Below are 27,813 nucleotides of genomic sequence, written 5' to 3' on the forward strand. Positions count from 1 at the left end.
CACGAGAGGAGCACGAGAGGAGCAGGAGGAGAGCACGAGCAGATCCCGAGAGGAGCACGAGGAGAGCCCGAGAGGAGCCCAATGCACATTCAGGCAAAATCCCGGCCACTTGCAATTCTCCTAAACTACTCAAGGCGCTCGATTTCTGTTGATGGCTGCATATGTTCTGATTTTACCTTCCGGGGAATCCCACATGTGCCTCCACATTTTTTCCGAATCGACAACCTAGATCAACTTTTTATTTTTGGAGACGGTTGTGAGTGTGACTGCAAGGCAGCTGCCAGTGTCTGGGTCTTTCCGGCAGCTCAGCGAGCAGCTCGAGCCTCACCGGGACACGCAGATACAGCCTTCTTACACAAAACTGTGGAAAGAAAACTCAGCAACATGTGAGTTTCATCAATAACATGAGACTGCAGGCTGGGGCACAAAAGGAATTAACCAGAGAGGACAAGAAGCTACCCTGGTTCAAGCCAACACCAGCAAGGAAAATCACAATCAGAGAAAAACAGAAACAGAAAAGTTCAGACCTTAGTAAATAAACACAGTCCAAAACCCCCCTCCTCCTCCTCACTCCTGTAACGAGTGTGTCAGACTGAGCCCTCCGCTCTGCAGACCCTGCTCCATTCACAAAAACAGCAGCTTGCCCACACCCCCATGGGCTGGGGTTTTTTCTGAGCAAAGCAAAGTGCTATTGAGATGACTGCAAGCACAACACCAGCTTTAAAACGCTGACAGAGACTGCAGGATAAACTAGGGCCCTTCTGTCAGACTCTGCGAGTCGAGTCAGCTCCGAGTTCTGATGCTGGATCCAGAGCTTAAGAAGGAGGAAGAATCCGAACCTGGGACAGGTCTGCTCTACTATCGCTCCTCGGACACAGGGGAAGAGCTGGCCCACTCTCTCTCCTCAGACCCGGGGCAGAGCTGGCCCACTCTCTCTCCTCTTGTCTGCAGACTGTCTGGGCTCGTGAGTCTCATCTGAGTCCTGTCACTGAGCTTCAGATAATACCAGCTGAGAAACTGCTCTTTTTCCACTACACACATGCCTGAGAAGTCTTCTCAGCCGCGCTCCTCGAACTCTAGCATTTTGTCTGGGTTTCACAGTCAAACAGATATCAGATTTATGGTGGCAACAATTTCTTTTGCTATTTTCCTGCTTATCTTTCATTCAGTCTCTTTGTTCGAATCTGCTTATTCAGGGCAGGTCTTTTCTGAAAATGCTTGCTGTGAATCACCTCCCACAGGACACTCCAGGTGAACAGAGACACAAAAAAAGTGAAAACAGGTCGCGGAACAGAATGAGCAGATTAAAGGCTTTTATCTGTAAGAATCTGTGTGTCACAGCTTCTCCACCTTCAGCACCGATTCTGAGCCCTCGGCACTGTTTCCAGTGAAGTTCCAGTATTTTGCTGCAGCTGTGCAGAGATTGCAGAGCAAAGTGCACCCTGACAGTTTCCTACAAGAGGGGTGAACCTGTTATTTTTGAAAAAGGTGAATTCCAGACCTTTTCTCTGAGCGCAGAAGAGTGAGAGAACACCGTTTCTGTCACCGGGCAACTTAAAGGGCAGCATCCTCGTCTCGCAGTGACCTGCTGGAAAAAGCTGAGCAAAATAGGTAGTTGAGTAATGGATTACCGAATTTACACAAGATCCACATAAAAACATCTCCTCCGCACTCCACTGTTCAACGTCAGGTATTTAAAGGTCCAGAAGCGAGAAAGCCGAAATGTCTCTGCCTTTGCTTGCGGCGGAGGGGGGCTCGTGTTCTGGGCACACTACAGAGGCCTCGCACTCAGGCCCCTTCCACTCTGGGGCTCAGAGTGTCTGGGGTACACTCTGGGGGCGCCAATGAACCTTCAGAGGTATGTTCGGCAATCTACCTGGTCAGAATGAATAAGAACTCAAAAAATAGAAAAAGCTTCTTTGTTGAATAAGCACAGCTCTCTTAGTACAATGCAGTTCACTGAAGAAGTGAATCAATAGCCTAGTTTCATCTCGAGAGTGCCATCCCTTATGTCTCCATATTTCTGCACAGTTCTTGCAGTCCTACTGTATATCCAAAAAGATGGGGAAGGAGTACACATGCTTGGACAGACTTGGACTGCTGTAATATTTGCGCAAGAGACAACTTACCTCTGTGTTTTCAAGACCCGGGATGTGTTTGTCTGTCTGCAATTAATCAAGGCGTTAACTAACAACATCAGTGACAGGGTGGGGGAGATCAAGGACATCACCTGCTTGCCTTGACATTCTTTGTTAAAAAGACGTTCCTCAGCATGGAGAAGGTCGAGCACGATTGTGTCCCACGCAGCGCTGGGAGAGAAGCGGCCCTCTTGCCCAGCGATGCTGAGCTGCAGCACCCTGGCTGTGCTAGCGTCCTCGCTCCGCCCTGTGCCCGCTGGGCTTTTTACTCAGAACCAGATGCTATCTGCGGTGCAAAGGGAGGTCTGAAATGTATAATCACCTTTTATATTTTTAATCAGTGTTCTTTTGCATTTTTATCTATCTTGATCATGGTGCGCAAGCAGTTTCCTTTCAAATGATACCCTTTCTCATAGTGTGTTTTGTTTGACTAAAGAAAATGGAGCACAAGCAGTTCTCAAATTGAACTGGGGGAGAGATTACATCACTCTGGGTTTAGAGATGCACAATCAAGATGCAGGAGCCTGCCATCGAGGGGAAGGGTGTGGCTGCACTTGTTCAGGGGGCTAGCAGTCAGAACAACCCTGGGGTCAAAAGGGCAAATGTGACATTGGTTTGTCACCATGTGTGTGATGGACTGAACCTATTCCTCTCTAAAGGTATCTGAGGAATCTTAAGGTGGCAGAGGATGATCTAACTTACTGGGTGGTTCCAAACACCATTCCTAATCTTCAGCTTGGATGCCATTTGTGCTGTCCCACGTCTCTTCTTAAGATCAAAACTTGACAAATCTTGACACATTTTGTTCACACTGGAGTTGCTTGTGAAAAACACATCTTCACACATTAAGAAGTGTTAAGTGGTTGTGTACAGGTGAGGATTTCTGAAATGCTGAGGATACATTTCCAGACAGCACCCTGTCCCACTCCCTCATCTGCCCTGCTTGTCTCCTAGAGAGCATTGCTGGGGTGGAATACAGTATGAGGCACGGTGCCAAAGCTCTGTGCACCTGTGCTACAATATCTCCTTGAGTACAGAAGGCACTTTCTCGTCAAGACCCCCCCTTCACACTCTTGACAGGAAGGAAGTGAAACTGCAGCTGCTAACCACAGGAAGCCTAGTTAGTAATAAAGCTGGACTGAGACCGACTTTCTTTAAAGACTTCTAGCAAGCCCAGGGTTTCTTTTATTAATGAATACTCATAAAAACAAAACAATCTAGTTCCCTCCCCAACCCAAACAACACCTTTTAAAGTGAAACAAAGGACCTGCGCTTTGATCAAAGGAGTACACTACACAAGCACAAGAGACATTTCAGCTCACATATCTGGCATGAGTGACACAGCTGAGGTCCGTTTGAATGCACCTGGGTGCAGACACAGCGGCAGGCGGTCCCATGCTCTTTATAGACTGTCCACAACTGGTTCGTATAACAACATCAACCCTGGCTGTAGGGCAGAGGTCTAGTCTACAGCTGGTCTGAATATCTGAATACGATACAGGACAGCAACATTCAGTCCGAGCGAGCCATCTGTGGAGCCGAGAGGAGGAGGGGGCAACTGAGAGAATGAGGATGGGAGGAAGAGGCAGGAAGAAAGGCGAGAGGATCTGGGAATGTGTAGAGAATGTCTGCTACAGCGCCCTCCGCTGGTGAGCCTGGTCGTCCACATAAACAGACCTTTGAAGCTACAGGTACTACCCCATCTGATCTGTTTCAGCACAACCACGACAGATCCAAAAATGCTTCACCTCTGAGTCAGACCTGAAACTTGTTCATTTAAAAAAAAAAAGTGCTATGGAAAAGTCAGAAACAGAACTCTAGCAGAATTTCAGATTTCCTTGGCTTTCCTGCTTTTCAAGCTGTCTTTTCGAAGAAGACACAAAAGCCCCAGGAAGCCAGCGGCTGGCCGCGCGCGCGGGTGGAAACTGGCGGCTGCGGGCCTCTGCCAGTAAGGCGCAGGAAGTGATGCGGCGTGTGGTTGGAATTTACAAAGGCTCACCCAGCTCCTCCTCACCTCCACACTCAGTGTGACAGCGAGCCAGAGGAAACAGCTCGCCTAGCAACCCGCCACGCACACGCGCACACGCGCACGCACACACGCACGTATCCTGGAGGGAGAGGTGTCTCTGGGCCCGCTGCCAGCAGACCCTCAGGACGCTTGGCTTTAAACCAGAGCCAGCCTTCCTCCAACGCTCACAGCTTTGCCTGCGCCCTGGCCACTGAGGGGCAGCACTGCCCACAGCGTGCCCAGCCACAAACAGCACTCTCAAACATTTCAGTGCAGCGCCGCCTGATTCCGACCAAAACCAGGGAAGCAAAAAAGTCTCGGGATTACACACACCCCCGCCCCTCCAGAGCGTGTCACAGCCAGACCCGGCTTGTTTTAGTCTTGACTTCATGCAGAAGCAGAGAGCCTCTACCTACAGCATACAGCAGATCCGAGAGAGCCGAGAGAGAGTGCAATCGAAAAAGATCAACTCTTCAAAGGCCAAGGCCAGCGGGTGTCGCTGTGCAGGAGGAGTTCCGCCCTCCTCCCTCCTGCCGCTCAAGGTTCATATGAAAGATGCAGATTTCTGTCTGTGGCCGAGCTCAGTGTGCTCAGTGTGCTCAGTGTGCTCAGTGAGCTCAGTGTGCGCCCGGCTAGGGCTCTAGAAAGTCCATCACCTCTCAGTAGTGTGCACCTTTACAAATACTCAGAAAACAGACTTTAGAAGTTTGGTCCATCTTGGAAAAACCCTCCAAGTGTTCTTTTTTTGTTTTTTGGACTTCCATCCATCCATTTTCTAAACCACTTTATCCAGCACGGGCTCACGGGTCAGCTGGGGTCTATACAGGGAAGCACTGGGAGCAAGGCACAAGGCAGACAGACACGGACGCACACTCACGCCAGGGCCAATTTTCCCAGAAGCCAATTAACCGACCAGCATGTCTTTGGAGTGTGGGAGGAAACACCCAAACTCCACACAGATAGTACCCCAGGAATCGAATCCATTGTGACATCGTCACAGACACGCCAGCAGTCAGGAACAGTGGTTAACTTGTGTTTATTGAGTGACAGAAGGTGTACTAGCGTTAGGTTACAGGAGCGCTCAGCCCAAGAGAGGTCTTCACTGCTGCCTTCTATTATATCAGCTCTTTCCTAGTGTTTTCTCAGGAATCCCAGGGGACAGTCCACCCCTTGCTACAGGACTCTCGTACAGAGCACAGGGATCGGTCCGGCCCAGAGAGAAACATCACCCCGGGACTGTCAGTGAAGCAAGCAGGTCAGCACCAACGAGTATTCAACTGAACGATAACGTTGTGCTCTTCTTCCAGTTCTTCACATGGCAGCTGTCTCTCCAGAACATCTCCTGGACACCCAGGGAGGGACAAGTAGGGGGACTGTCTCCACGTCGGAGTCCCTCTGTCGGGGCTCCCCTGCCTCATGGCCGCTTGTCTCCAGCGAGAGGGCCGCGCCGGACCGGGCTCCAGACCTCCCCTGGCAGCGGAGCGTCGCCGCGGGCCGCGCAGACCCGGCTCACGGCGGCCCAACCCAGACAAATCAAAGCCAGCCTGGGCCGGGCCGGGGCCTGCAGGACACGAACAGCACATCGCTGGCCAGCAGGGACTTCCACTTGGGCCGGGCCGGGCTCCCCGCGGGAAACAGACGGGCCGTCAGCCCCAACTCCCAGCACCGGCGGGGGGCCCCTCGGGATGCTGCCCCCCAGAAGCGATCGCGCTCCAGCTCGGGGCCTCGGGGCAGCTGGGATGGAAGCATGGCGGGGAGGAGAGGGGAGGTGGGGACACCGCGCGCCGTGCTGGGGTCTAGCCACTGGGTGGCACTGTGCGCTACAGGTACTCCTCCTCCAGTTTCTGCGTGGCGCACTTGATCCGGTTGTTCTCGCGCAGGTTGCGGAGCCTGGCGCTGCGGCTCGAGATCTCCTCCACGTAGCTCTTGGGGAACCAGCCCCGCTCACCGTCAGACAGCCGGATCCCTTCCACCCAGCCTGCAACAACACAACGGGCCACCGTCACTCAGGGCCCCCCTGGCCTGGCAGCGCCAGTGGCGAGCGGCCGCGCCCAGCCGCGCCCCCGGCGGAAAGTGGCGGCAGGCTCACCGTCGCTGGCGGTGGTCTGGACCTGCAGGATGTCGGCCTTCTCCAGGGTCAGCTCGTCGTGCTCCAGCGCCTTGTAGCTCCTGATGCACTGGACCTGGGAGAGGTCTGGGGAGAGAGGCACCGAGTCACCAGCACAGCACCCGCTCCCTGCCTCCCTGCCAGTCTGCACCTCCAGAGGAAACCCTGACCTCCCCCACTCTCCCTGGGACTGTGACCTGAGATCTGTGACCCAATGACCCCTCACTGGGCCAGCTCTGACCTGACAGAAACACGTAACTGACTGGGAAACTGTTATGAGATGAACAAGACTGAAGACCTTGTCCATCTTCCAGCTTTAATCACATCATAGTTAAACAGAAAAGGATCATTAATAAACAACAATTTCTGTCAGTTGGACTTGCAGCTGACACTGCAGTATAGTTTTAAACCTTGTTCATTGTGTACCTGATCTCAAAATGTCTGTTTGCATGGGCTCATGGTGCTGGAGCTGCTACAAACATCCTTGTGAAATATAACAGAAGTCTCCCCTGCAGCTGGACTGCCCCTAATCTGACACCGGGACTGTGGGACTGCACTGCCAGGCTGTGGCTACGCCACACACCCGCTGAGCTGGCACTGTGCCCTGGGACCCTCAGAGGTTTCTCTGTCCCACCGGGGGGGGGTGTTTTCCGCTCAGATCTATAAGACACTCTGTGGCAGGCTGATGAGAAGGACACAAGTGACAGTGACTGTGAGGTCACTGAGGTCACACATGACAACCCACTGGGCCCATGGGGTGCTCGCAAAACATCCCACTTCAGCTCTAAAATTACAAATATCACTGCAAAGAAAAAAGAAGAACGTAGAAAAGTGCTCTTTCTGTTGTTGCTTTCCCAGGTGGAAATACCGAGTGTGTGCCCAGCCTCGTGGGGAAAGTGTGACGAGCTCAGCCCTCTTCCTCTACCCTCCCACTCAGCCTGCCAGTCTCTCAGTCCCCAGGCATGCTGGGACACCCCCTGCCACACACACACACCTTCGTTCTCACTGATCTGCGCTCTGCTCGTCTCCCGGGCTGAGGGCAACATGGCAGTGATCCAGCGCTGCTTCTCACTCCTGACGGAAGAGTAAAAACCAGCAGCTCATCCATGTGGCATCGATTACCCAAACACAGCATGTGCTAAATCAGCCCTACAGTGTCTCTCAGATCAGCTCACCTGGGGACTTTACATTCCGCACAGTGCGCCTGGCTCAGGTACTCGGTCTGTATAATACAGGTGCTCCGGCATTAGAATTCCACAGCTGTGAATTCTAAAGCGGCGAGTGAGCTGCACTAACGAAGCGCGGAGGCGAAGAGACAGGCGACACAGCAGCAAGAAGCACTTTTACTTCCGCAACAAGGAAAGGTGAATGCGAATACAAAACTGAAACACAGAGGCCTGGGCAGCGTTCCAATTTTCACACAAGGCTTTTACACTGCGCAGCATGACATCAGCCAGCCAGCGCTGGGACTGTAACAGTTATCACTGACAACAGAATATGTGGCTGAATGAGGAAGCCAAGAGCTCCGGGCAAAACAGAAACTAGGCCACTCCGTGACTCCTGCGGTCCCCCTAACCCTTGACCCGGGGTGAGAGGTCAGCATGCAGGTACTCACTCAGTGTGTGCCTTAAGCAGGATCTGGTGCTTGAGCTGCTGGTCGTCACACAGCTGCAGGTGGAAGATGTAGCCGGTGATGCCCTGCAGCTTCAGGCTCAGGTCCTTGACCTTCAGCGCCCCGATCTTGGCGTGCACGAATACCACAAACTTCCAGGAGCTGCGCGTGGGCAGAGCATTAGGGTCCGACCTCGTTTGCAGGCAACGGGCATGCTGGCTTTTATTTTCTTGCAAAAGAAAACGCTCAAGTGTGCAGCGTGAGGCTTTCTTTGCAAAAGTCCTATCATTTGCATATGATTTCTGCTTCGCGTTCTCATCGATTTCCGATACGCATTAGACTTTGTTCATCCGATACTTCTAGCAGAATCTGCAGCTGCCAGACTGCTGGAGCGCAATCAAGGACAGAAATGAAAACACCGGCAATCTCATGACTTTCAGAGTAGTTTCTCACACTACTAAACCTCAAAACCATGGTGCTTTCTTACAGAGACCCTGAAGTGCAAAGCTCACCAGAAAAAGACCAGTAATTATGGAACTGTGCCCTAATTCTTCTCGCCTCTTCTAGGTGAGAAGGCTGTCACGTTAATCATCCTCAATCATTTATGTACGGGAGGGTGAAAGTTATGAGTTTCTTTAAATATGCAGAACTTTGCATTCAGATCATTTTCATGTGCGTGTTGAACACGGCGAGTTGCCGGAGCTGTGAAGATATAATTCAATGAGAGAGCTAGCTCCACATTTACGCGTGTGTTCCCCTTTCCCAGTTGGGGCACGTTGGGGCCCCCATGCTTTCTGAATAGCCACACACTCCCACAACTTCCAGACTTACTCTTTCTTCCGGGACAGCAGCAGGCAGTCATTAAAGAGGTGCAGGTAGACGGGGCGCGTGGGCAGCTTGAACTTTGACCCGGATATGCTCATGGTTTGGGTGTCCACTTCCAGCAGCTCCCCGTGTTTTACCAGCCAACGGGACTGAGAGATGAGGGGGAAAATCTGCACCCCAAACCCGACCCCAGAAAAACACAATTACTTAGACAAAGAGCTAAATGGCAGGACGCCTGCCCGTGCTTTGCAGAATAAAGCCAAAGGCTGTGCTGCTGCTGAATACAGTCACAGTCAGCGCTGTCTGTCTCCCTTAGTGCCCCGGTCCTGGATGTCCAAGGAGAGCGCACCTTGAGTCAAGTTAACCTTTTAAGCCATCATCATGCAAAAACAGTTGAAGACTAAACACACCTGACTACCAAATAATTAGATCCTTGAAGTTAAGAGTGTCAGGTTGGAACTAGAATCCGAAGAACCATTGCAGCTACTTCATGGGATTCTTGAAATAAGTGTCACATGTTCAAAGAGCTAAGAGACTGGTTGTGACAACATTTTCGAACAGGCTGAACCAGATCATCACAAAGGCACACCTAATGGATTGTCTTACATTTCCCCATAAATCAACTCTCTCAGCATCTCTCAGCCTCAAACCACCATGGGAACAAAATCTCCTTGTTCCCACCTTTCAGAGGAAGAACTCAAGCTCAAGGCTGCCCGTTTCAAACAGCTCCTGAGCTGCTCCTCACTGCGACCAGCCGAACGCCATACCTTGCCCTCAAAGTGGATTTTCTTGTTCAGGTGAATGAGCTCCTCTGTTCTCTTCATGGACTGCACGCTGGAGTTGCACTCCCTGATGAGCTGGGAAGACGAAGGAGAGCAGTTTGAAATTTGCTTCCAAAGTCTGCAGCTGCTTCTCATTCCTACTGAAGAAACTCTTAAAAAACGGACTGATGCGTGAAAAACTCCCAGGGGAAGTTCACAAAGATCAACATTCACGTGCTTTCACTGCAGTGTCCATCTTGAGAGAGTGCTCTGTGTGCTAGGAACCAAGAGAGGGCCCTGTGGGACTCCCTCATGGCGGAGCGACTGAGAAACGGCACCTTTTTGAGCTCGTTAAAGGCCTTTGTCGCGGTGTCTTCGTCTCGGGAGCCGGGAGCCGTCCTCTTCAGGATGTTCTGGAGAAGGACAGTGACGGAGATTAGGACAGAACAGCAAACTGAAGATCGCAGAGGGGCACAGGCTATACCCTGGCCCGGTCAACGGTCTCGGGGAGACGTGCTGCCCCTCAGACACACAGGCCGGGGGACACTGGGGCCCTCACCTCCACCAGCATCTTGAGCCGAGTGATCCTCTGGAAGGGCAGGATGAGGAAGGAAGTGAGGGGGAGACGCTGGCAGACCGGGTCCTCCTCCAGGCGGGCCAGGATTCCGGGGAAGCGGGAGTTTTCATGTCTGCAGCAGAGGAGGGGGTGCGTCAGTCTGCCTCACCACTGACCGCCAGCATGCAGCCCCTGAGCCCCTCCTGCACCAGCACTGGCCTACTGGTGGCCTTGGAGCTCGAGCAGATCGTGCATCAAAGACAAGTCAGCCGTATTTTGAATGCGAAACGCAAATTAAACAGGTTATAAAACATCAGCTGATGCCTTTTCTACAGGAAACCCCCTCACCCTGCGTGTGTGACGCATCAGAAAGCAGACCACCGCAGTACCACAACACAGGGGCTGTGGATTTGAGGTCAGACCCTCATTTGAAACTCAGAAAATCACTAAGGTCAAAAGAAACAGATCAAGAATGACATGACTAATATCTGAAACGGTTTTAATTCTGTGCCAGCGTGTGAAACGAAAAATGCATCGAACTTCCTTTCGCTCTCGATGCCTCTTTCTGTTTTCGCCCTTGAGACAGAGCGCTGCTGCCCTGTGTCTCCGGCTCGGCTCGCGCCTCTCTCCTGTCAGAGCACAGCTCAGAGGGGAGCTGGGAGAGGTCGCGCTCCCACTCCCACACTCCACACAGGCCCGCTGAGGAGGACGCAGGAGATACCCACAACAGTGAAAAATCTCCCACGAAATGACACTGGGGAGAAACAGCCAAAGAGCAGAAAGCACTGCACTCAGGAGAGAAAGGGTGTCGAGCATGTTGAGGTGTCCTGTCCTGTGCTACTGTCCCGTTCCTGGTGTCCTGCCCTGCGCTGGTGTCCTGCCCTGTGCTGGTGTCCCTGAACTGGTGTCCTGCCCTGCGCTGGTGTCCTGCCCTATAAAGCTGAGACACGAGTCGGGCTCTCTTACAGCAGGCGCTGGTAGGTCTGCTCCTGGTAGGCCTGGTTGGTGACGTAGGGCAGGTAGACTCTGCGGAAGGCAGGGCAGTGCGCCAGGACGATGTCACACACATCGAAGCGCAGGATGTCCTCCTCCAGACGCTCTTCCAGGTCCTGGAGAAACCTACAGGAATCCACAGCAAAGAGCAGCACTCCTCACTGAGAGCATACTGAGCAGACAGACCCACTACAGGCAAACAACGTTAGGCTGGAGGACACAAACACAGCCCCTGGCTGGAGGACACAAACACAGCCCATGGCTGGAGGGCACAAACACAGCCCCACACTGCGGAGAGCTCCACACTGACCTCAGACAGTGCGAGTTCCCCAGTGTTAAAACCACAGGTTCCATGCACATCCCATTGACCTCTGACCCTTATGTCGAAGTATACACAAGTCTGAGAAAGCACAGGCACAAGTGCAGAAGCCACCCTTTGCCCCCCCGTCTCCTACCTCTCACTCACATCCTTGACATCAGGCAGCTTGGAGAAGAGCCACTGACGCTCCTGGGCGCCCAGACACTCGCTCAGGTCCCGGGACAACATGAAGTGGTCGACCGCGATGGACAGGCTGCGGATGTAGGAGGCCTCCGAGGTCACCAGCTCAAACTTTGCCTGTCCAGGGCAAGCGGACACAGACAGGGACAGCGCCTCAGTGCAGTGCCTCCGGCTCGGGGCAGACCTCAGCTCGCAGGCACTGGCTGCATGCAGACAGCCTCCCCCCCAGGGGAGCTGCCCAGGTCTCGGGCACTCCTGCTGCAAACCTGGCCTCTGCCTCTGCCGTGTTTCCCAGTGGTGGCTTCCACACAGGAGCCTGCAGCTGGCAAACAGCTCCCCACCCCGCCCCCATCCCAGCCCCGTCCCTGACCTCCTGAAGCTTGCGCTCCTCGTTGCTGAAGGTGTCCAGCAGGCCGCTGGAGCGCACGTCCGGGATGTCCTGCCACAGAGAGAAGGCGGAGCCCCGCGACGAACGCTGCGAGCGGAAGGAGTTGGTGGGCGAGAGGTTGCAGGTGGGCGGGGCTTCCCCTCGCCCCTCCCCTTCCTCCTCCTCCTCCGCCCCTGGCTCCGCCCCCTGCTGTCGCTGGATCTCCCGGTTGATGGCGACATCGCTGTACTCCTGGTACAGGATCGCTGTGCACGAGAGAGAAAGAGAGAGAGCGAGGGCAACGGGCCTGTTAGCAACCGCAAGGCAAGCGAGACAGGAGCCTTTCAGAGAGCCTGCAGACAGCAGAAAGAAATAGGAGGAGAAGACAGGAATGGGGAAATCTCACAGCTGGGCAGGAATCTGGAGAGACGTTTGGTGCAGCTGAGGCTGGCCGGGGTGCAGACACCTTCCTCGATGGAGTCCTTCCTGGAAATGAGAGAATCTGTTCATCTGTCGGCCATTCTCTGTTGTCTCTCTCTCTCTCTCGCCCATTCCACCACATGAAAATAATCACCTCTGTCTGTCCAAAGCAAATTTTAGAATGACACAAATGTTTAGTTAATAAAGGGCTTTTAATTCCAAAGCATTCCCTAGCCCTTTACAAAGCAACAGCTCCACATCTCCTTTGAAACAGCTTGATGTACGTTCTGAGCACAATCAAGAGCTAAGTAAGAAGAACCCCGATCTATAAAGGCATGGCACCCCACATTGCCAGTGTGACAGACCCCTCAGTGCAGTGCACCTCTGGGTACCTGGCTCGGGTGCTGCCTCGGTGCAGTGCCGCACTGCTGTCACCAGGGGGCGGCGGTGCAGGGCCCATGGGGCTGTGGGGAGCGCTGTCGATGGACCCTGCCGAGCTGCGGTCCCGAGAGCTGTGCTTGCCTGCAGCGTGGAGGGGAGAGAGGGGAGACACGGCAACTCAACACGTCAGCTGCAGCAGGAAAACCCCCAGAAACCTGCTTTCCAGCGGCCCCTCGGGTGAGAGAGGGAGCTTCACCCAGGTCTCACGCTGGGGTGCAACAGCTGGAATCCCACTCACGAAGAAGCTCGTGACCTCGGGAAGGACAAACTCTCTCTTTGAAAAAATGGGAAAACAAAATCTACCAATAACGGGCCACCCTGAGCCGAAATCCTGGAGCACCGCGCCGCCGGTCCAGGCCCCTCACAGACGCCTGTGAACGAGCCCGAGCAGGGTGCTGGCTCTGAGGGGGCAGAGACCCGTCATGCCTGCTGTCACAGGCGCTGGAGGTCAAGAGGTCAAGGAGACGAACTGGATGGGAGAACCAGATGGGCCACATGGCCGCTTCTAAAGTGTAACCTATTCACCCTTTTCCCCTCTCCGCCAGGGCACCCCAGACCGCCAGGACCCGCGCGGGGAGACTCACTGTCAGGGCTGAGGCTGCGCGGGCCGACCCTCTCCTTCGGCGCCACTCGAGCGGACAGGGACTTCCCCAGCTTCAGGGTGAAGGAGCTCTTCCTCTGGGACAGCTGCAGCCGGCTGATCAGCTCGGAGGCCGAAAACCTCCGGCGCTCCTGATCGGCACTGCGCGAGCTGGGGCCGGCGGTGTCCGCGGCAACGCTCTCCTCCGATCCCTCCGGTCCCGCTCCATGCTTCCCCTCCAGGCGCAGGCCTGGGGGAGTCGCAGCCGTCACCTCTCCCTGTGAGGCGTCCTCGGCTCCCCCTGCTGGGGGGGCGGGGCAGTGCGGCAGTGCGCCAAGGCCCAGCTCCTCCTCGAGGAAGGGGCCGGGGAAGAGGTACTCGCACTCCAGGCTGGGGCTGCTCAGGGACTCGTCGCTCAGGCTCTCTGGGGAGTACACCCGCATCTTGCGCCCTGAAACACAGAGCCCGTGTGGGTGGACCACCCGGCCACAGGCAGGAACACGCCTGGCCTGTCCCGCTGAGCGCCCTACAGCACGACTGCTGCCGCCGAGCTCCAGGACAGGAAGCTCGTCTGAGCCCCTGCACAGAAACAGCAGCTCCGCTGGCGGCAGGAAAAGTTGACCAGGAGGAACAGGACGCCCCTGTCCACTCCTGTCCACCCCCTGTCCACCCCTGTCAACTCCTGATCCATCCTGTCCCGCCCAATCCACTCCTGTCCGTCCCTGTCCATCCCTGATCCATCCTGTCCCGCCCAATCCACTCCTGTCCACCCCTGTCCACCCCTGATCCATCCTGTCCCACCCAATCCACTCCTGTCCGTCCCTGTCCATCCCTGATCCATCCTGTCCCGCCCAATCCACTCCTGTCCACCCCTGTCCATCCTGGATCCTGCATGCTGACCATCCAGCAAGAGGCAGGAAACCACCAATGGGAAAATCCTTTTTCTTCTCTCCACCTGGATCAGGGATCTCCAGCACTGGTCCTGGAGAGTCCCAGTCCATAAAATTACTGGTTCCTAAAGATATGGAACAATTTCATTGTGATCATTTTTTAAATTAAGTAATTTAGGGAGATCATTTAGGACTGAAATCTAAGTACTCTTCCACCCTGAAAGGCCAGCCTTCCCTCAGCTGAACAGGTCTCTTGCTTGATGCATCAGTAGCTCAGCTGTGGCGAATCTCCAAGAACAGGTCACGTGGAAGAGGGACTGGAGAGCCCTGGTTCAGGGTCACCTAGAAGACTAAGTGGACTGGTGATCCCCCAGGACCAAGGGCTGGGGAGCCCTGATCTAGTACTTGAGTGCAGTACCAGCACAGTCTTGTGGGATTTGTTTTTTACTATCCTATTTTTTTAAAACAATACAACATTTAAACAAAATAAGAAGACTGCCAATATTTGGTCTCACTGACAAACACAGAACACACTGGGCTGCTCCAGGAGACCGGGGGTTGGGGTCAGGGGTCAGGGGTCAGGGGTCGGGGGCGGCAGGAGACTCACGGGCGCTCTTCTCCCGCGTGGAGCTCTGCGAGGGGCGCCTCTGCGGCCGGCACAGCTCCGGACTCCGCAGCCCCGAGCCCAGGGAGGAGCCCGGAGAGGACGACTGGTAGGAGTCCCTGTCGCTCTGGGTGGGGGGCGGGGGGAGGGACAAGGTAAGGGGGTATGGGAGTGGGAGAGAAAGAGGGGGTACGGAGGTCCCCTCCGAGTCCACCGGGACAGGGCCTGCGCTTGTCCCGTCGCTGTCTCCTGAGCCGCCGTCCGCGTCCGCGGCCCCACCGGAGGAGCACACAGCCTCCGCCCGGCCCCCGGCGCGAGGACGGCCTTCCTCAACCGGGGAGGGGGAGCGCCCCCTGCTGGCCTCCACAGGGAGGCTGGGCAGCTCGATGAAGGTCAGCGTCTCCTGCTGGCACACGGCGATGTGGGGGTGGCGGGGGAACGGCCTGTCCTTCAGGCCCTCGCTCAGAGCCGGGGACTCGGGTGAGCTGGGTATCCACATGTCGGCACTCTCTCCTGGGTAGGGGAACGCTTGGAGGGGGGGCTGGAAGCCAGGGAGCGGAGGAAATCCATACCCAGGCAGCATAGCTTGAGGACACATGAGAGCTGCAGGGAGACGGACAGAGACAGAGGTGCGGGTGAGCAAAGGCACTGCGGGTGCTCCCTCCCGGAACACCACTGGGGGGCGCCCTGGCCTCTGGTTCGCCGCCTGCCAGGACACTGACTTCACTGTTGAGACAGAGGCCTCATGCGGCACCGACAGCCGACAGCTTCATACTTCACACAAGCAGATCTCCAGCCTGTGCTGCAGGGGCTGTCTGAGAGAGAGGTCCTGCTCTCACTCATCTCCGACACGGACCCCCTCTCCTGCTCAAGCACTGCCCTTCCTGTTCTCCAGCGCCCTTTCCAGGGGCTCTGTTTTGGGTGTAGAGGAGGAGATGGGGGACTCTTGCTTTGTATGAAAACGCAATATAATATTTTCTAATACATAGTATTGATCGTGATGTAGTTTTCCCACAGAAAACTAACAATTCCAGCTTTCAAAAAAAAAAACGAGTTAAGAACTAAAGATTACTGCAGGGCAGGATAGTGTCCTCTCTGTAGTCTCTTTCCTGCACCCCCATATCTGCAGTCCCAGGCCCTTGAGGTCTGTATCTTCCTGCTGTAATTACAAGCCACTGGAAAGACCTTGACAGCCCCTGTATTTACAGATGCTATCAGAAGCTGTAAAGTTATCCCACAGTCAAGCTCCGGAATAATGTCTGATACAGCGCAATATGTGCTGTAAGAAAAGTAATATTCATTAATAGAATTCACACAAAATCAGTGGACATCAATGCAGCCCTGGTCACGCACAAAGATCTCTTCCTATTGATGCACATGCTGCTACAGAGAGCTCCCAGCACAGTCCACCCCTCCTCCACAGGACTCCCGCAGACTCAACCCTGTTATTGCTCAAGTCAGCACTCGGCTGAACGTTTGTTCTCCTGACTCCTGATTCCATCGCTGGCTTTGATCTTTCCAAAACAAAACAGCGCACGGAGAAACGCCACCTCCCAGCTCGCGCCTCACATCTTTCCGCCTGACAGGAAGGCGCTCAGCATCCTGCAGGGAGGCTGGGATGGAAAACCTGTCAAGTCAAAAAACTTAACACCTGTCAATCACAAACAAAGACCAAAAACCCGTCCTCTTGTGTTACTGCTGCCCGAGGAGCAGACACTAACAACCGGGGTAGACATGATCTTTGACCCAGGACTTAACGAGTGGTTAAGGTGTCAGAGGTCAAGCGAGGCAGTCTTGTTTGCGCACAGCCCTGGCGCAGGGAACCCTGCTAACTTTTACATCTACTGGTGTCATGTCTGTAGCAGTAACGCTCAGTGAGCTACACTTGTCTCCACACTGGACAGGCCTGCAGCAGGCTGTGGGCTCCGGTTCTGTGAACGCGTGTCGCTCCCCAGCTCTCTGAAGACGCCTGCTGCTTACACGAAGGGCATTGTGGGAAACACACTGTCCAGTGCACCTCCAGTCATGTACCACCACGCACACGGGCTCACGTTCAGAGACCACCGGGCCAGCTGAGAGGATCTGAGGACAGCAGAAGACACTGGGGGTCTCTCTCGCCTTTGTTCTTTGTTGTCCCAAAGTGCACAGTCTTTGAATCAAAAGATGCAACAAGCGCCAAACCACCTGCCCCCCCCCCAGCTGCCTCGCCCCTGCTCAGACAGCAGGTCTGCACCACTGTAATCCTCCCCTAATCCTCCAGCTGCCTCATCTGTTCCCCACGCCAGCCTGTAATACCGCTAATCCTCCCCTCAGATTGCTTACTCTGTCTGTGCTGCTGCAGGAGCATGCACGCGCACACACTCACACACACACACGCACGCGCACGCACACACACACCCTCACACACGCGGACTCACGCGCACACACACGCGCATGCACGTGCATACAAACACACACGCACACGGACGCACGCGCACACACCCTCACATGCACGCACACAATACACGCATGCACACACACGCGAGTACGATCTCCGGCCCTGCTGGCGCCCTGACGCACAACAACAGCGCACGAGTCCGCAGAGCACCGGAACGTGCTGAGCAGACAAGCTCGCCGATTGCTGGAGCAGTTTGGCCCCTCGGGGTGACAAAACACAGAGCCCAAGTCATGGGATTTCACAGAAGGAGCGGATTCTGGAATTGAGTGAAGAGGCATTCCGAAAGCCGGGCGCGGTGCGAGGGAGCCAGGCCAGGCGGCTGGGTGGCGCGGTCGAGAGTCGGGAGGTTCCTGAGGCAGACAGGCGATCAGGCTGCGTCCCAGCAGTCAGAGGGTCAGCTCAGGCATGATGCTTTCCAGAACCAGAGCCTCCAGCCGGAACCACAGGGGCCTCAGCAGGACCACAGAGCTCCTCTGGGGGGGAGACTGGGGTGTGCAGAGCAAGTGAGGGCAACAACTCAGTCCGGACCCTGACAGTAGGCAGGGGTGCGTCCCGACTGATCTCACCCGTGTGCCAGCGCTGCCAGGATAGCATCAACACCAAGGGAGGCTCATTCCTTGCTCTGACAGTGCGTCACCTTCCGTAGGTTTCGAAATGTATCCCAATTCTTTGATCTGCACTTTGGTTTACATCTTGTTGGATATTCTTCAAGGTCTGCGTTTAGAATAATTCAGTGTTGCATCAGCACACAAAGACATATAAACGCAGTGCTTGCTGGGAGCCCATGTTCATGGAAGGACTTGGGGAGGCCTTCGTCCACACAGACGACAGATGATGATGGTGGCAGTACATAAACTCATCCTGGCGCAGGTGGTATGCCAGGGTAAAACAGTAAAACACAGCTACATCCTGCTAAAAAGCAGATGCCATACACGAGAGCCTTAGAGCAGATCCTGGCAAACCATGGAAAATCAGCTCAGAAATAATGTCAGAAAGGAAAAGTAAAAATTCAGCGCAGCCAATCCTACTGCAGGGCTGCTGTAGAGGCTCCAGGCTGCTGCAGTGATGGATACAGAGCAGGTGAGGTGAGGCCACCAGCGTCTCATTCCAGAAACCCAGAACAACCACCTCCCATCGGCCCTTCTTCTTCACACACACAGAAAGGTGTGCGCCGCCACCGCTACCTGCCCCCACCGCAGACAAAGACCCCTTTATCCCAGCAGCTGGGCCTGGCCGCTCCAGCAAGCACAGAGGTGAGAGGGGCCGAACAGAGAGGGCTTTCATAGGCTCTTCGGAGGGAGGAGGACTCTGTCAGGTGGCCACATTGTCTGAGTGGCACAGTGCTGGACGCTGCAACCCAATCCCAAGCTGTGCTTTCCGCAGGAATCCCCTCGCCAGCGGCCGAGCGCACAGGAGACTGGCGGCCGCCGGCAGCTCCACAGTCTCCCCTGGGCTGCGCCTGCTGGTCTCGGACTAAAACCAACCGCTCTGAGCAGAGCCGTCCCCACCACGTGTGAATCAAACATCTGTGTCAACAGACAAGAACACACACTTCTTAAGAGGATGTGCACACAGCTCAGCGCGTTCATACTCACCCCCTGTGTCTGACATGACTTTGTTTGCGAACGTCTGGTATCTCTAGAGGTGGACCCGGGGATAGACACGAGGAGCGATGCTCGAGTTGGTTCTCTGGAATGCTCCAAGCACCACCAGGGCCAATCTTTCTTGTTAGACGTGAGTCTTGGAATTAAGAAAGGTCTCTCGTTGATCAACGAACCTGGTTTGTGCTCTGGAATGGTAGTTTCCAGAGCCTGGGCTTTCGGACACAGCTAATGTGCTGGAATGAAGGTGCGGGAGTTTGTAGTGACGGAACCACGGTACAGTCCAGCCGGAGGCCCGCCGGGCCTGGACTAGAGCCTTCGTGCATGTCTCCAAGGTCCAGTCCCACTCTGCTGCATCCCTGCCGCCCGGGTGATCTCTGTTCCGGTTCGGAGCGTGTCCCTGCAGCGCTCGGAGTCTGCCTGCGAGTTAGGCCTGGAGTTACTCAGCGGAGCGCAGGGAAGGAATCCCAGGTATGCGTGAGCAGGGAGACGCAGCCCCGGGCCGAAGGAGTCCAGCCGGGTCAGGGCCAGGCGGGGACGCCCCGCGCACGGCCGGCTTCCTGGAGCGCAGTAAACAAACGCTCAGCCTCTCGGCTGGAAAAAGCGGATTTGAAATGGACTTTGCTCACAGCTGGATTCCATCCCAGCACTGACGCAGCAACAGCCCTGTAATTACAGCTGTCTGGGTGGTGTGATTCCAGGTCTGCGCACAGACGCGCCGAGCGGAGCTGCAGGTGCCCGGGACAGGGCTGGCAAAGCTGCTGGCCCAGCTCCTCGGCCGCTGTGACGCGGGCCGCTGCTCTCGGGCAAAACCCATCCCAACACTGAACATCCAGTTTTCCCCCCACATTTCCTTCAGCACAGCTGCCCTCCCGAATCTCACACTCCTGTCCCACTTCCGACACAGGGGTGATGAGAACTGGCACAAACACGAGCACCAGCAGGGAGAACGTCCCAGCACAGCGTCTGCACTACAGCTGCTGCCTGTCTGGGCTGGAGAGCACACACAGACCCATCTCACACAACTCATACAACACACAACACACACAGACCCATCACACACACACACACACCTCACACACAGCCACATCACACTCATCACACACCAAAGGGTCCTGGAGCCTATGACTCTGTAACTGAACATCGAGCCCCTTGACAAGCACACAGCTCAACATCGAGGAGTTAAACACACTCACTCAGACCCTGTCCTCAGGCTCGCTGCCCAGCAGGCTCCCATGGGCCCTCAGCAGCACAGGCCAACCAGATTCCTGCAGCCGGGGAGAGACTCTGTTGACCAGCAACACTTTCAACCGTTTCTGGCCTTTAAAGCAAGAGGCTTTCATCTCCGTGTCGGAGCATCTGTAGGAGAGAGGACACGGGTGGCAGTGTGCTGTGGCACGTCAGTCAACCTGCAGGAGGAGAGCAGCTGAGAACGGCAAGGCTGAGGTCAAGACCGAGAGGTGTTGACAAATTCAAGGGGGCAAACCAAGAGACTGCACGGTTTAGGCACAGGGTAAACAGCACAGACCACAGTGAACACTCGCCAGTGGTCAACTTCCACAGGGAGGGGGGCAAAGCTACGAGGCCTGGCGGTGAAGACAGGGTGCCCTCAGTGCACTCTGGGATGCGTGGCCGCTGTTGGAGCTGCGACGTCAGATTCCTCGCTCTGGTGTGAACACCGGAGCTCGGCCTGCCGCTGCGATTGTGCTAATTCACCACCTCTCTCTCAGAAGGAAGGACAGGTGCCTGCCTGCTCCTGCGTTTGCACCAAGCCTGCAAGAGCTGCGACTTTCACTCTCTTTTCCAAACGCTCCCACACAAGTAAAGACAAGCTCGCCTTCCACGCTTGTTAGGAAAGGCAATAGGAGAGAGACCACCCCCCCCCTCCTCTGATTCCGCCCTGGGGTTCGGAATCAGGTGTCCCTGGGTCACGCGGGTCATGGGAAGGAAAAACACCATGAGGGGACACTCCTGCTCAGCACTGCTGGATCCCAGGACAGAGTCCGGATAACACGCACTGAAACAGAGCTGCTTCACTTATTGAGCTAAAGCCTCTATCCATAGCAGCTGCCATTCGCACCCGTTTCCACAGCTGGGTGTCCCACTGGAGCAGTTCAGGGGAAGAGCCGCTCAGGGGTACGACAGCAGCATCACAGCTGGGATTCGAACCCACAGCCTTCGGGATAGGGGCCCAGAGCCCTGGGCGCTGCGCCACACTGCTGCTGTAGCTGCAGAGACCAGGAGTTCCTGTCTGGGGCTGTATTGTCATTCACCACGGGCTCCTTGAGGTCACCTCACGGTCGCGATAAGGACAGAGGACAGACACTCTTCCTCCTCCGAGAGCAGGTTCACAGCAGAGCGAGGAAGAGGCTGGTCTGGACCTACACTGCACCCTCCACCCAGGCCCCAGATCAATGCACTGTGCTAGAAACCCTTCCTAAGAGCTTGTTTTCAGTGACACAGCAAATCAATGAGAGATATTGACTCCTGTATAACATCCTATATTTACATCTGCAGGAAATGAAGGCCAGGCCACGGCAGGCCCCCCCAGCTGTGCGTTCTGCTGTCCTGGCATCGCTGTGGCGCAGATGCTCCGTCAGCACAGGGACCTGTTTTATGGCCGTGTCCTTCCTGCTGCCGTTGCGGACTGATTCCTCAGCTAGAAGCGGCCCAGCGAGCCCGGGTGCCACTCTTCCAGCATGCTTGAGAGAACGGCCCGCAGTGTGACACTGAGCTGCAGGGCTCTGGTGCTCAGTAGCTCGCTGACCAGAGCACACCTTGTTTCCTCGTACCCAGGGCCACGGCCTCCTCCTCCCTCTCCACATGGCAGACCATCCTGCACTGTTCCAGAGGGGCCCTGTTCAGGACCTCCCAATTCAAGATTCAGCTCCTAAACGTCCTGCCCTGAAGCCCATCGGGATCCCGGACTAAGTCCCGGCAGCTGTTAAACTAATCCTGGCCTCTCAAAGGCCCTCATGTCGGCTTCAACACCCAACTCCAGCATGCATCTCTCCCGGAGATTTCCCAAAGCCACGTTCCCTGCCTGCTTCAGCTCCCCCGGATCCGTGCCACCGCCCCGTAGTGGGGCACCAGGGCACCCCAAAGCGGGACAGGCCCGAAGCCCGAAGCCGAGCAGCCGCAGGCAGGACTGAGCCACACCTGAGCAGGTGTGCAGCACCGCCAGGTGATGGTTTATTACACATGGCTGGGGGGGCTCCTCTTTCTTAATTTCTTGACATTCCCCTTCATGCAGAGGGAGGGAGGGATTGGGATTATGTATTTGTATCTCGAGGGTATGCGTCTTTTAATTTAGAATACCTGAGCAGCAACAAAAAAGAGGCTGGGTTTTCTGAACAGGAATTTAAAGGGATTAACTCTCTGCAGCACAGCAGTTTGTGGCACAGTTTGAAGAAAGGAATGGTTTGTGTTTTAAGGTTCTAAGCGCCCCTCTCTCACTTGTGCCGTGTGAGTCAGTAAACTGACTACATTTGGAGCATCGATAGCTCTTCAATTTAAGGGAAACAAACAACACTTCACTGGGGCATGAAAAACAAGCAGTAAACACTAACTTGTCATTTACTAGGACCTCGAAACATGAGAACAGTCTGAGTTCTTTCAGTAAGTGTTATAAACAATTATCAGAGAGCAGATACTACTGTTATTAACAGTCTAGGAATTACCTGTTGACCTACTACAGAATATAAAGAATGCATTAATTGAACTAGTACCCTTTATCTAAAGGGTTACCAGAACCACCTCAGATAGCTCTAGGTGTCAGGAGGTTTCCTGGGGGATGGGAAGCACCAGTACCGCATGTGCAGCAGTGTTGTGCTGGAATCAGGGTTGGGGTAGCTATAATGAACACCCCAGGACAAGACATCCTCGCCACCACTGACCCGTCTTCACATTCCAGTCCAGTAAGTGACGCCTGCAGTGGCCAGTGCTGATGTCACAGCTCAGAGCTCACTGTCCGCTCGAGAGAAGAACAGAGCTCTCCTGCGGGGACAGTCCTCCAGTGGCCACTTCAGCTCTACTGCTCCAAGCCCACCTCGCTGTCAGCCGGCGGACTTCGAGGACAGCTCCACAGAAAGACTTCAGTTTAGGCTGGGAGACGCCGCTGTCCAGGAAATGAAGTAACACTCTGAGCTCTGTGTGCACGTGCTCCATCGGGGATACTGTGGGCACAGGCTGTAAAAACAACGGCGAGATTGAGACTGCCAAGACTGTGCCCTGCTGTACCGCGGTAATTCTTTTATAAGGGGTGTGTGAGCCAGCTGCTCTGCTGCAGAGCCCCGGGGCTGCTCTCCAGGCAGGTGTGTGCGAGCAGGCAGGCCTGGAGGACCCAGGAGGGGCAGACACCGAGACGCTCCGGTCGGGTCCGGTTGGGTCGGCTCCGAGACGCAGCTCCAAGCTGGGCAAAGGCGAAAACCGCAACCCGATCAGAACGGGCGGCCCGGGACAGCGGGACACCTGCAGGTCCAGCAAGCACCCTTACTGCGCCGGCTGCTTCTGCAGGACCTCTTGCACACTTCCACCATCCCACGCTCTCTCCACAGCCCAGCGCCCGTGTCCTCGCTTCCCCTCAGCTCACAGGCCGGGGCAGCAGCTCGGCGTCCAGCACCAGCACCCCGGTGGCCAGGTGAGGCCAGGTGAGGGGGCGACGCTCAGTAATGAGAAGCTGATGGCGGCGGGGCGCTCAGCAGCAGGTGTTCCTGCTGCCTCCTCTTGCTGGTATACGAGCCTGTCCTGGCTTGGGCAGCAGCTGCTCCAGGGCCTCGGAGGGGTGGATCACGCGGCAGCATATCCGTCCTAACATGTCATTAACTCGTAATGGGCCCGAAACGCCACTGTCCCCCCTCCTGCTCCAGATGGCTCAACTCTACCTGCGCCGCCCCGCCCCCGGCTCCCACAGCAGTGCCTGATTGGTCTGTCTCGGGCTCCTGGAAGGGTCTTGTACAACTGTGCACATGTGGACTGACGGGCCCTCAGCCTGGATCGTGACAGCAGCGCACCAGAACGTCACAGCGATCACTTGGCAGTGACCTTGTTTTAAATGCAGAGCTGCTGGTACTGTCGTCCTCAACTTCAAAATTCTTCATTCTGGCAACATTTATTCTTGCACAGCTTTATGACTTTCTACACCCATACTGGCCAAATGAGTGCAGGGGAAGCTCTTTGAAAGCTCTTTGAAAGTGTGTACACCCCAAAGGTTGTGAGATTCAGGCCTTATTGAATGCAGAAGGCAGTCGGGCTCAGGGCCTGACAGCAGAAATCTGACCCCAGGAAATAAAGCCCAAACCACACAAACCACAGCACAGCCTTGAAACCCATTTACTGCCCAGAGCGCTATCAGTAAGATATCAGCATGGCGACATCCATCAGCCCCAGCCTGGCACAGAGCAGCAGGATGGGACCAATAAAGCAATCCATATCAAACAACAGCACTGTTCCTGCTCCGGCCTTCACCTGCACAGCCTTCAGGATATCTGCACACCCCCTGCTGCTCATTGCTTTATGAGAAAGAGGTGCAAACAATATTGTTGCTACTAATAACAGGAGGCACTCCAGTACACAAACGGGAGTGAGGGTCTGGAACAAGCTGCCCAGCCATGTGGCTGAAACCGATATCCTGGCTTCTTTCAGGAAATGACTGGATATAATCTGGGATCAATTAGTTACTAGCAAACAGGTTAGACGGGCAATTAGGGTCTAATTGCTTGAACAAACGTACTTTGATACTATGAGTAGTGTCAGAATTATACTGCTACACCACCTGATGCTACGACAGGTCTTGCCATTGCCAGTAATCCTGCTGGAAGGACGCTATCCCTGCTCCATCTGAACGTACTTCTGCTCCACTACACCTACCACTACTACTGCTGTTTGGTTTGCTAACCAAACCAATAACTAATTCTTGTTCATTAGAGTAATAATCATGCTAATATTGGCATGTTACTGAATAACTGTGTTAACTATAAGCTGGGGGTGGCCTGGACAGGCTGGTCAGGCACTCGAGCTCTGGAGACACCGTCTGCGCTGTAACTTTAGAGCCTCCTGTAGACCCCCCTCTCCCCGGGAGAGGTGCGGGGGATTAAGGGCTCAGGAGTGCGCTTGCCGCTGTCTTTGCCTAGTAACCACGTGGCACCCCTCGCTGAAACCTGCGAGGCAGAGGAGGAGCAGGGCTGGCAGGAAGTCAGCCGCTGTCCCGCGGGGGCTGTCAAAACCAGCTGACTGCGCCGCAGTGGAGAGCGGCGAGCGGCTCTGATGTCCACCCCCAGGGCGAGCTCCAGAACCCTCCATGGTCTCCTAACTGCTGACATCCCATAAAACCCTGGGACAGGCTACTTTGGAAGCTGTGCATCGCAAAACAAAGCAATAAACTTGCGCAAGTCTCTTATCTTCCCGTCCATAAGAGCAAGAGTCGCAGCCTGTTGACACATTAACAGACCTGGCAGGTCACAGCTCCCAGAAGGTGTTGACGAACATAAACAGATCAACTACTTTTTGTCTGAGCACATTTGGATATCGCATTAGAAAACTGGAGAGCAGTACAAATTCTGTACGGTGAGTCCCAGATCTCGCTGTACACCTTCTTCGAGACCTGAGCCAGAGCGAGTTACTACCCATTCGCAGAGCCAGCCCTCCCACTTTCCTGCCTTTTTCACGTGAGCAGAGCGACTCTCATCAGCAAAACTGACTGGCGGAAACACTACTGCAATAAACACACAGCGGCAGGTAGGACAAGAGGACCTGGCCCTGACCCGGGCAGGACAGCACACCTTTCCACGACAGGAGAAGACGAAACTGACAAAAGGACGACAATATCTGAAACGCTAATAGCAACAGCAGGACCAGACAGAGCCAGTTAAACTCAATACCCTCACGATACACTGTGCTCCCACTGTACCCCATCTCAGATGACCCAGCTCCACGTCCCAGTCTGGCGGTTCTCCTTCTGGGCCACTAGACCGACCCCAGCAAGGAGCACTGCCTGAGCCGAGCCCCGACCCAGACTGCAGAGCGCAGGGTCCAGCCCTGGCACAGACACTTTCTTACCTCACTGAGAGCAGCTCCTTCCTCCCCGGACTGTAGCCATGCTGTCAGTACTACTCCAGGCACGCTGGGCTCCCGCTAGAGGTGGCACAGGGTCCATTGTAGTCCCGAGCGCCTCCTCTCCCCCAGTCTGCCCTGTTCAGTATCCCAGCAGGGAAGCAGGCTGCCCCTGCACAAACTTCCCTCCTGCGCTCTCCTCCTTTATCTTTCCACTCCGCTGGCTCCTAAGAACAGCAGGCAAACAGTACAGTTCCTCCCTCTGTCCCTGCTTCTCGGTGTGCAGCGCCTCTCTCTCCCTCTCCCTTGAAGGGTCAGGTATTGTTTGATCCGTAGCACCTGCCAGGAGCAGAGCGCTGAGCACTGAGGCTGGAGAGCGTTCACAAGCACAGCACCGTGCACTCGCTGAGCACTGAGGCTAGAGAGCGTTCACAAACAGAGCTCCCTGCACTCGCTGAGCACTGAGGCTGGAGAGGGTTCACAAGTAGAGCCGTGCACTCACTGAGCACTGGTGCTCCTCAGTCTCACAAGCACGGCGCTGCAGCCAGACTGTGTGCAGGGAGAGAGAGAGGAGGAGAGAGAGCGCGTGTGTTTGGAGAAGGCACGGAGCTGCTAGGACATGCCCAGCGGTCTCTCTCTGGAGCCGCCTGCGTTGTGAGAGCAGTAAAAACAGGTTAGGCCAGACTGGCTGTCAGGGAGCTCCACTGCTCCTTCCTCTGGAGCAGCAGGGCTGGACACCAGCGCTCCGGACAGAAGGATTTAAAGCACCTGTGCTGATTTTTTCACTGGAGGGTTAATTGTTTTCTCCTACTGGGATTAACCAGAACACTGTGCTCCTCCTTCCCTGCTGGTCTGCCCTCTCGGAGCCACCATGCTGGGGAGCTATCTGTCCTCTGACCGCTGGACAATAACAGAGAGGTCAGGAGCAGCCACACAACCACCAAACCACCAGGGCACGCCTACAAGACAGAATCACAATGTCCAGCTACCTCCAGAGCAGCTTCCTGGGCAAGTGGGGCCACATGGAGCAGGAGCAGGAGCAGGAGCCCCTCTGGGTGCCATGCCCAACACTTCCTGGCCTCTGCCCTCCTCCCCCGGGCCCCGGGCCCCCAGCAGGCTGGGGCCAGCTCCTTCAGGCGAAAAGACATAACAAATGTAAAAATGGGGGGGAAGAGAGAGAAAGAAAGTGCAACACCTGCCCCATTTTTAGGGCCACAGTGTCTCCCCCAGGTGTGCAGAGAGCACAGAGAAAGAGGCCCCACAGCCAGGACAAGAGCAGCAGAAAGCGAGGGATTGGGCCAGAGTGCCCACTCACCAGTGGGCTCCCCCCGGCGCAGGGGCTTGTCGTGGGCAAGTGCCAACGCACCACCTGACCCATCCTCCCCTGCAGCTCCTGCAGTTCTCTCAAGGAGGCCATAGAGGGCAGCGCTGGGCTGGACGAGCTGGGAGCCCCTGCGATCTGCGTGTCCCTTCCCCCGGCCTTCAAGGCAGACGTGCCACAGTCCATCTCCTGGTGCCCCTGGATCCAACTGTGGCATCAGAGACCCTGACTGCTGGGACTCATGGGTACAGTGGGCTGATGGGGAATCGTGGGGTGCAGTCGTGGGAGTGGGGCTCCACAGTAGCTGTGGGACCGTATTCTAGGCCCAGAAGGCTGAGGGAGCTCAGGAGCGCGCGGGGGCACCGTCGCTGATAAATGGGAAGACGGCAGCAGCAGTGGGGCAGAGGACCAGCACAGCCGCTCCTAGCGCCCGGTCCTCGGCTCACTGCCCAGCCTCACTCCCCGGCTGCAGGCAGACAAGTCCTGACTCATAGGCTCCCTGCTCCTGGAGAGCAGCAGAAAGAGCCGTCTTCTCCAGAAGAACTCCGGTTTCACATTCCTCAGCTTCTGAAACGCACGCAGGTGGAATGCAGAGCCTGACAG

General features: G+C 55.4%; 1 protein-coding gene across 4 annotated transcripts; it reads right to left on the bottom strand.

Annotated features, from left to right (window-relative positions):
* Positions 1-5,166: 5,166 nt before the first annotated feature.
* arhgef19 (Rho guanine nucleotide exchange factor 19) lies at positions 5,167-26,826 on the bottom strand. 4 transcript variants are annotated; one of them, XM_088617361.1, is made up of 17 exons: positions 25,896-26,826; positions 20,036-20,198; positions 14,805-15,404; positions 13,312-13,758; positions 12,679-12,808; positions 12,273-12,352; positions 11,870-12,132; positions 11,456-11,616; positions 10,974-11,126; positions 10,011-10,140; positions 9,790-9,864; positions 9,458-9,547; positions 8,697-8,860; positions 7,869-8,027; positions 7,248-7,327; positions 6,236-6,340; positions 5,167-6,124 (listed from the first exon to the last, which is right to left on the bottom strand). In XM_088617361.1, the coding sequence occupies exons 3-17, from the start codon at positions 15,397-15,399 to the stop codon at positions 5,967-5,969; spliced, it is 2,790 nt and encodes a 929-aa protein (XP_088473487.1). In that variant the 5' UTR covers positions 15,400-15,404; positions 20,036-20,198; positions 25,896-26,826; the 3' UTR covers positions 5,167-5,966. The 4 variants fall into 4 exon arrangements, with proteins under 4 accessions (XP_088473487.1, XP_088473484.1, XP_088473486.1 ...); XM_088617358.1 differs by lacking the exons at positions 20,036-20,198; positions 25,896-26,826 and adding exons at positions 15,874-18,764; positions 19,016-19,271; XM_088617360.1 differs by lacking the exon at positions 20,036-20,198 and having other exon boundaries at positions 25,896-26,825.
* Positions 26,827-27,813: the final 987 nt, after the last annotated feature.

The sequence above is a fragment of the Lepisosteus platostomus genome, chromosome 23, assembly GCF_059453375.1.
Source record: "Lepisosteus platostomus isolate fLepPlt1 chromosome 23, fLepPlt1.hap1, whole genome shotgun sequence".
NCBI lineage: Eukaryota > Metazoa > Chordata > Actinopteri > Semionotiformes > Lepisosteidae > Lepisosteus > Lepisosteus platostomus.

Excerpts from the sequence above, each read along its gene's own strand:
- arhgef19 (XM_088617358.1), bottom strand. The coding sequence starts at position 15,922 with ATGGGGGTGCAGGAAAGAGACTACAGAGAGGACACTATCCTGCCCTGC. Across the intron at positions 12,133-12,272 it reads CTCCAGATTCCTGCCCAGCT|CGATCCTGTACCAGGAGTAC; the intron begins GTGAGATTTCCC and ends TCTCGTGCACAG. Across the intron at positions 6,341-7,247 it reads GCAGATCAGTGAGAACGAAG|ACCTCTCCCAGGTCCAGTGC; the intron begins GTGTGTGTGTGT and ends CTCTCTCCCCAG.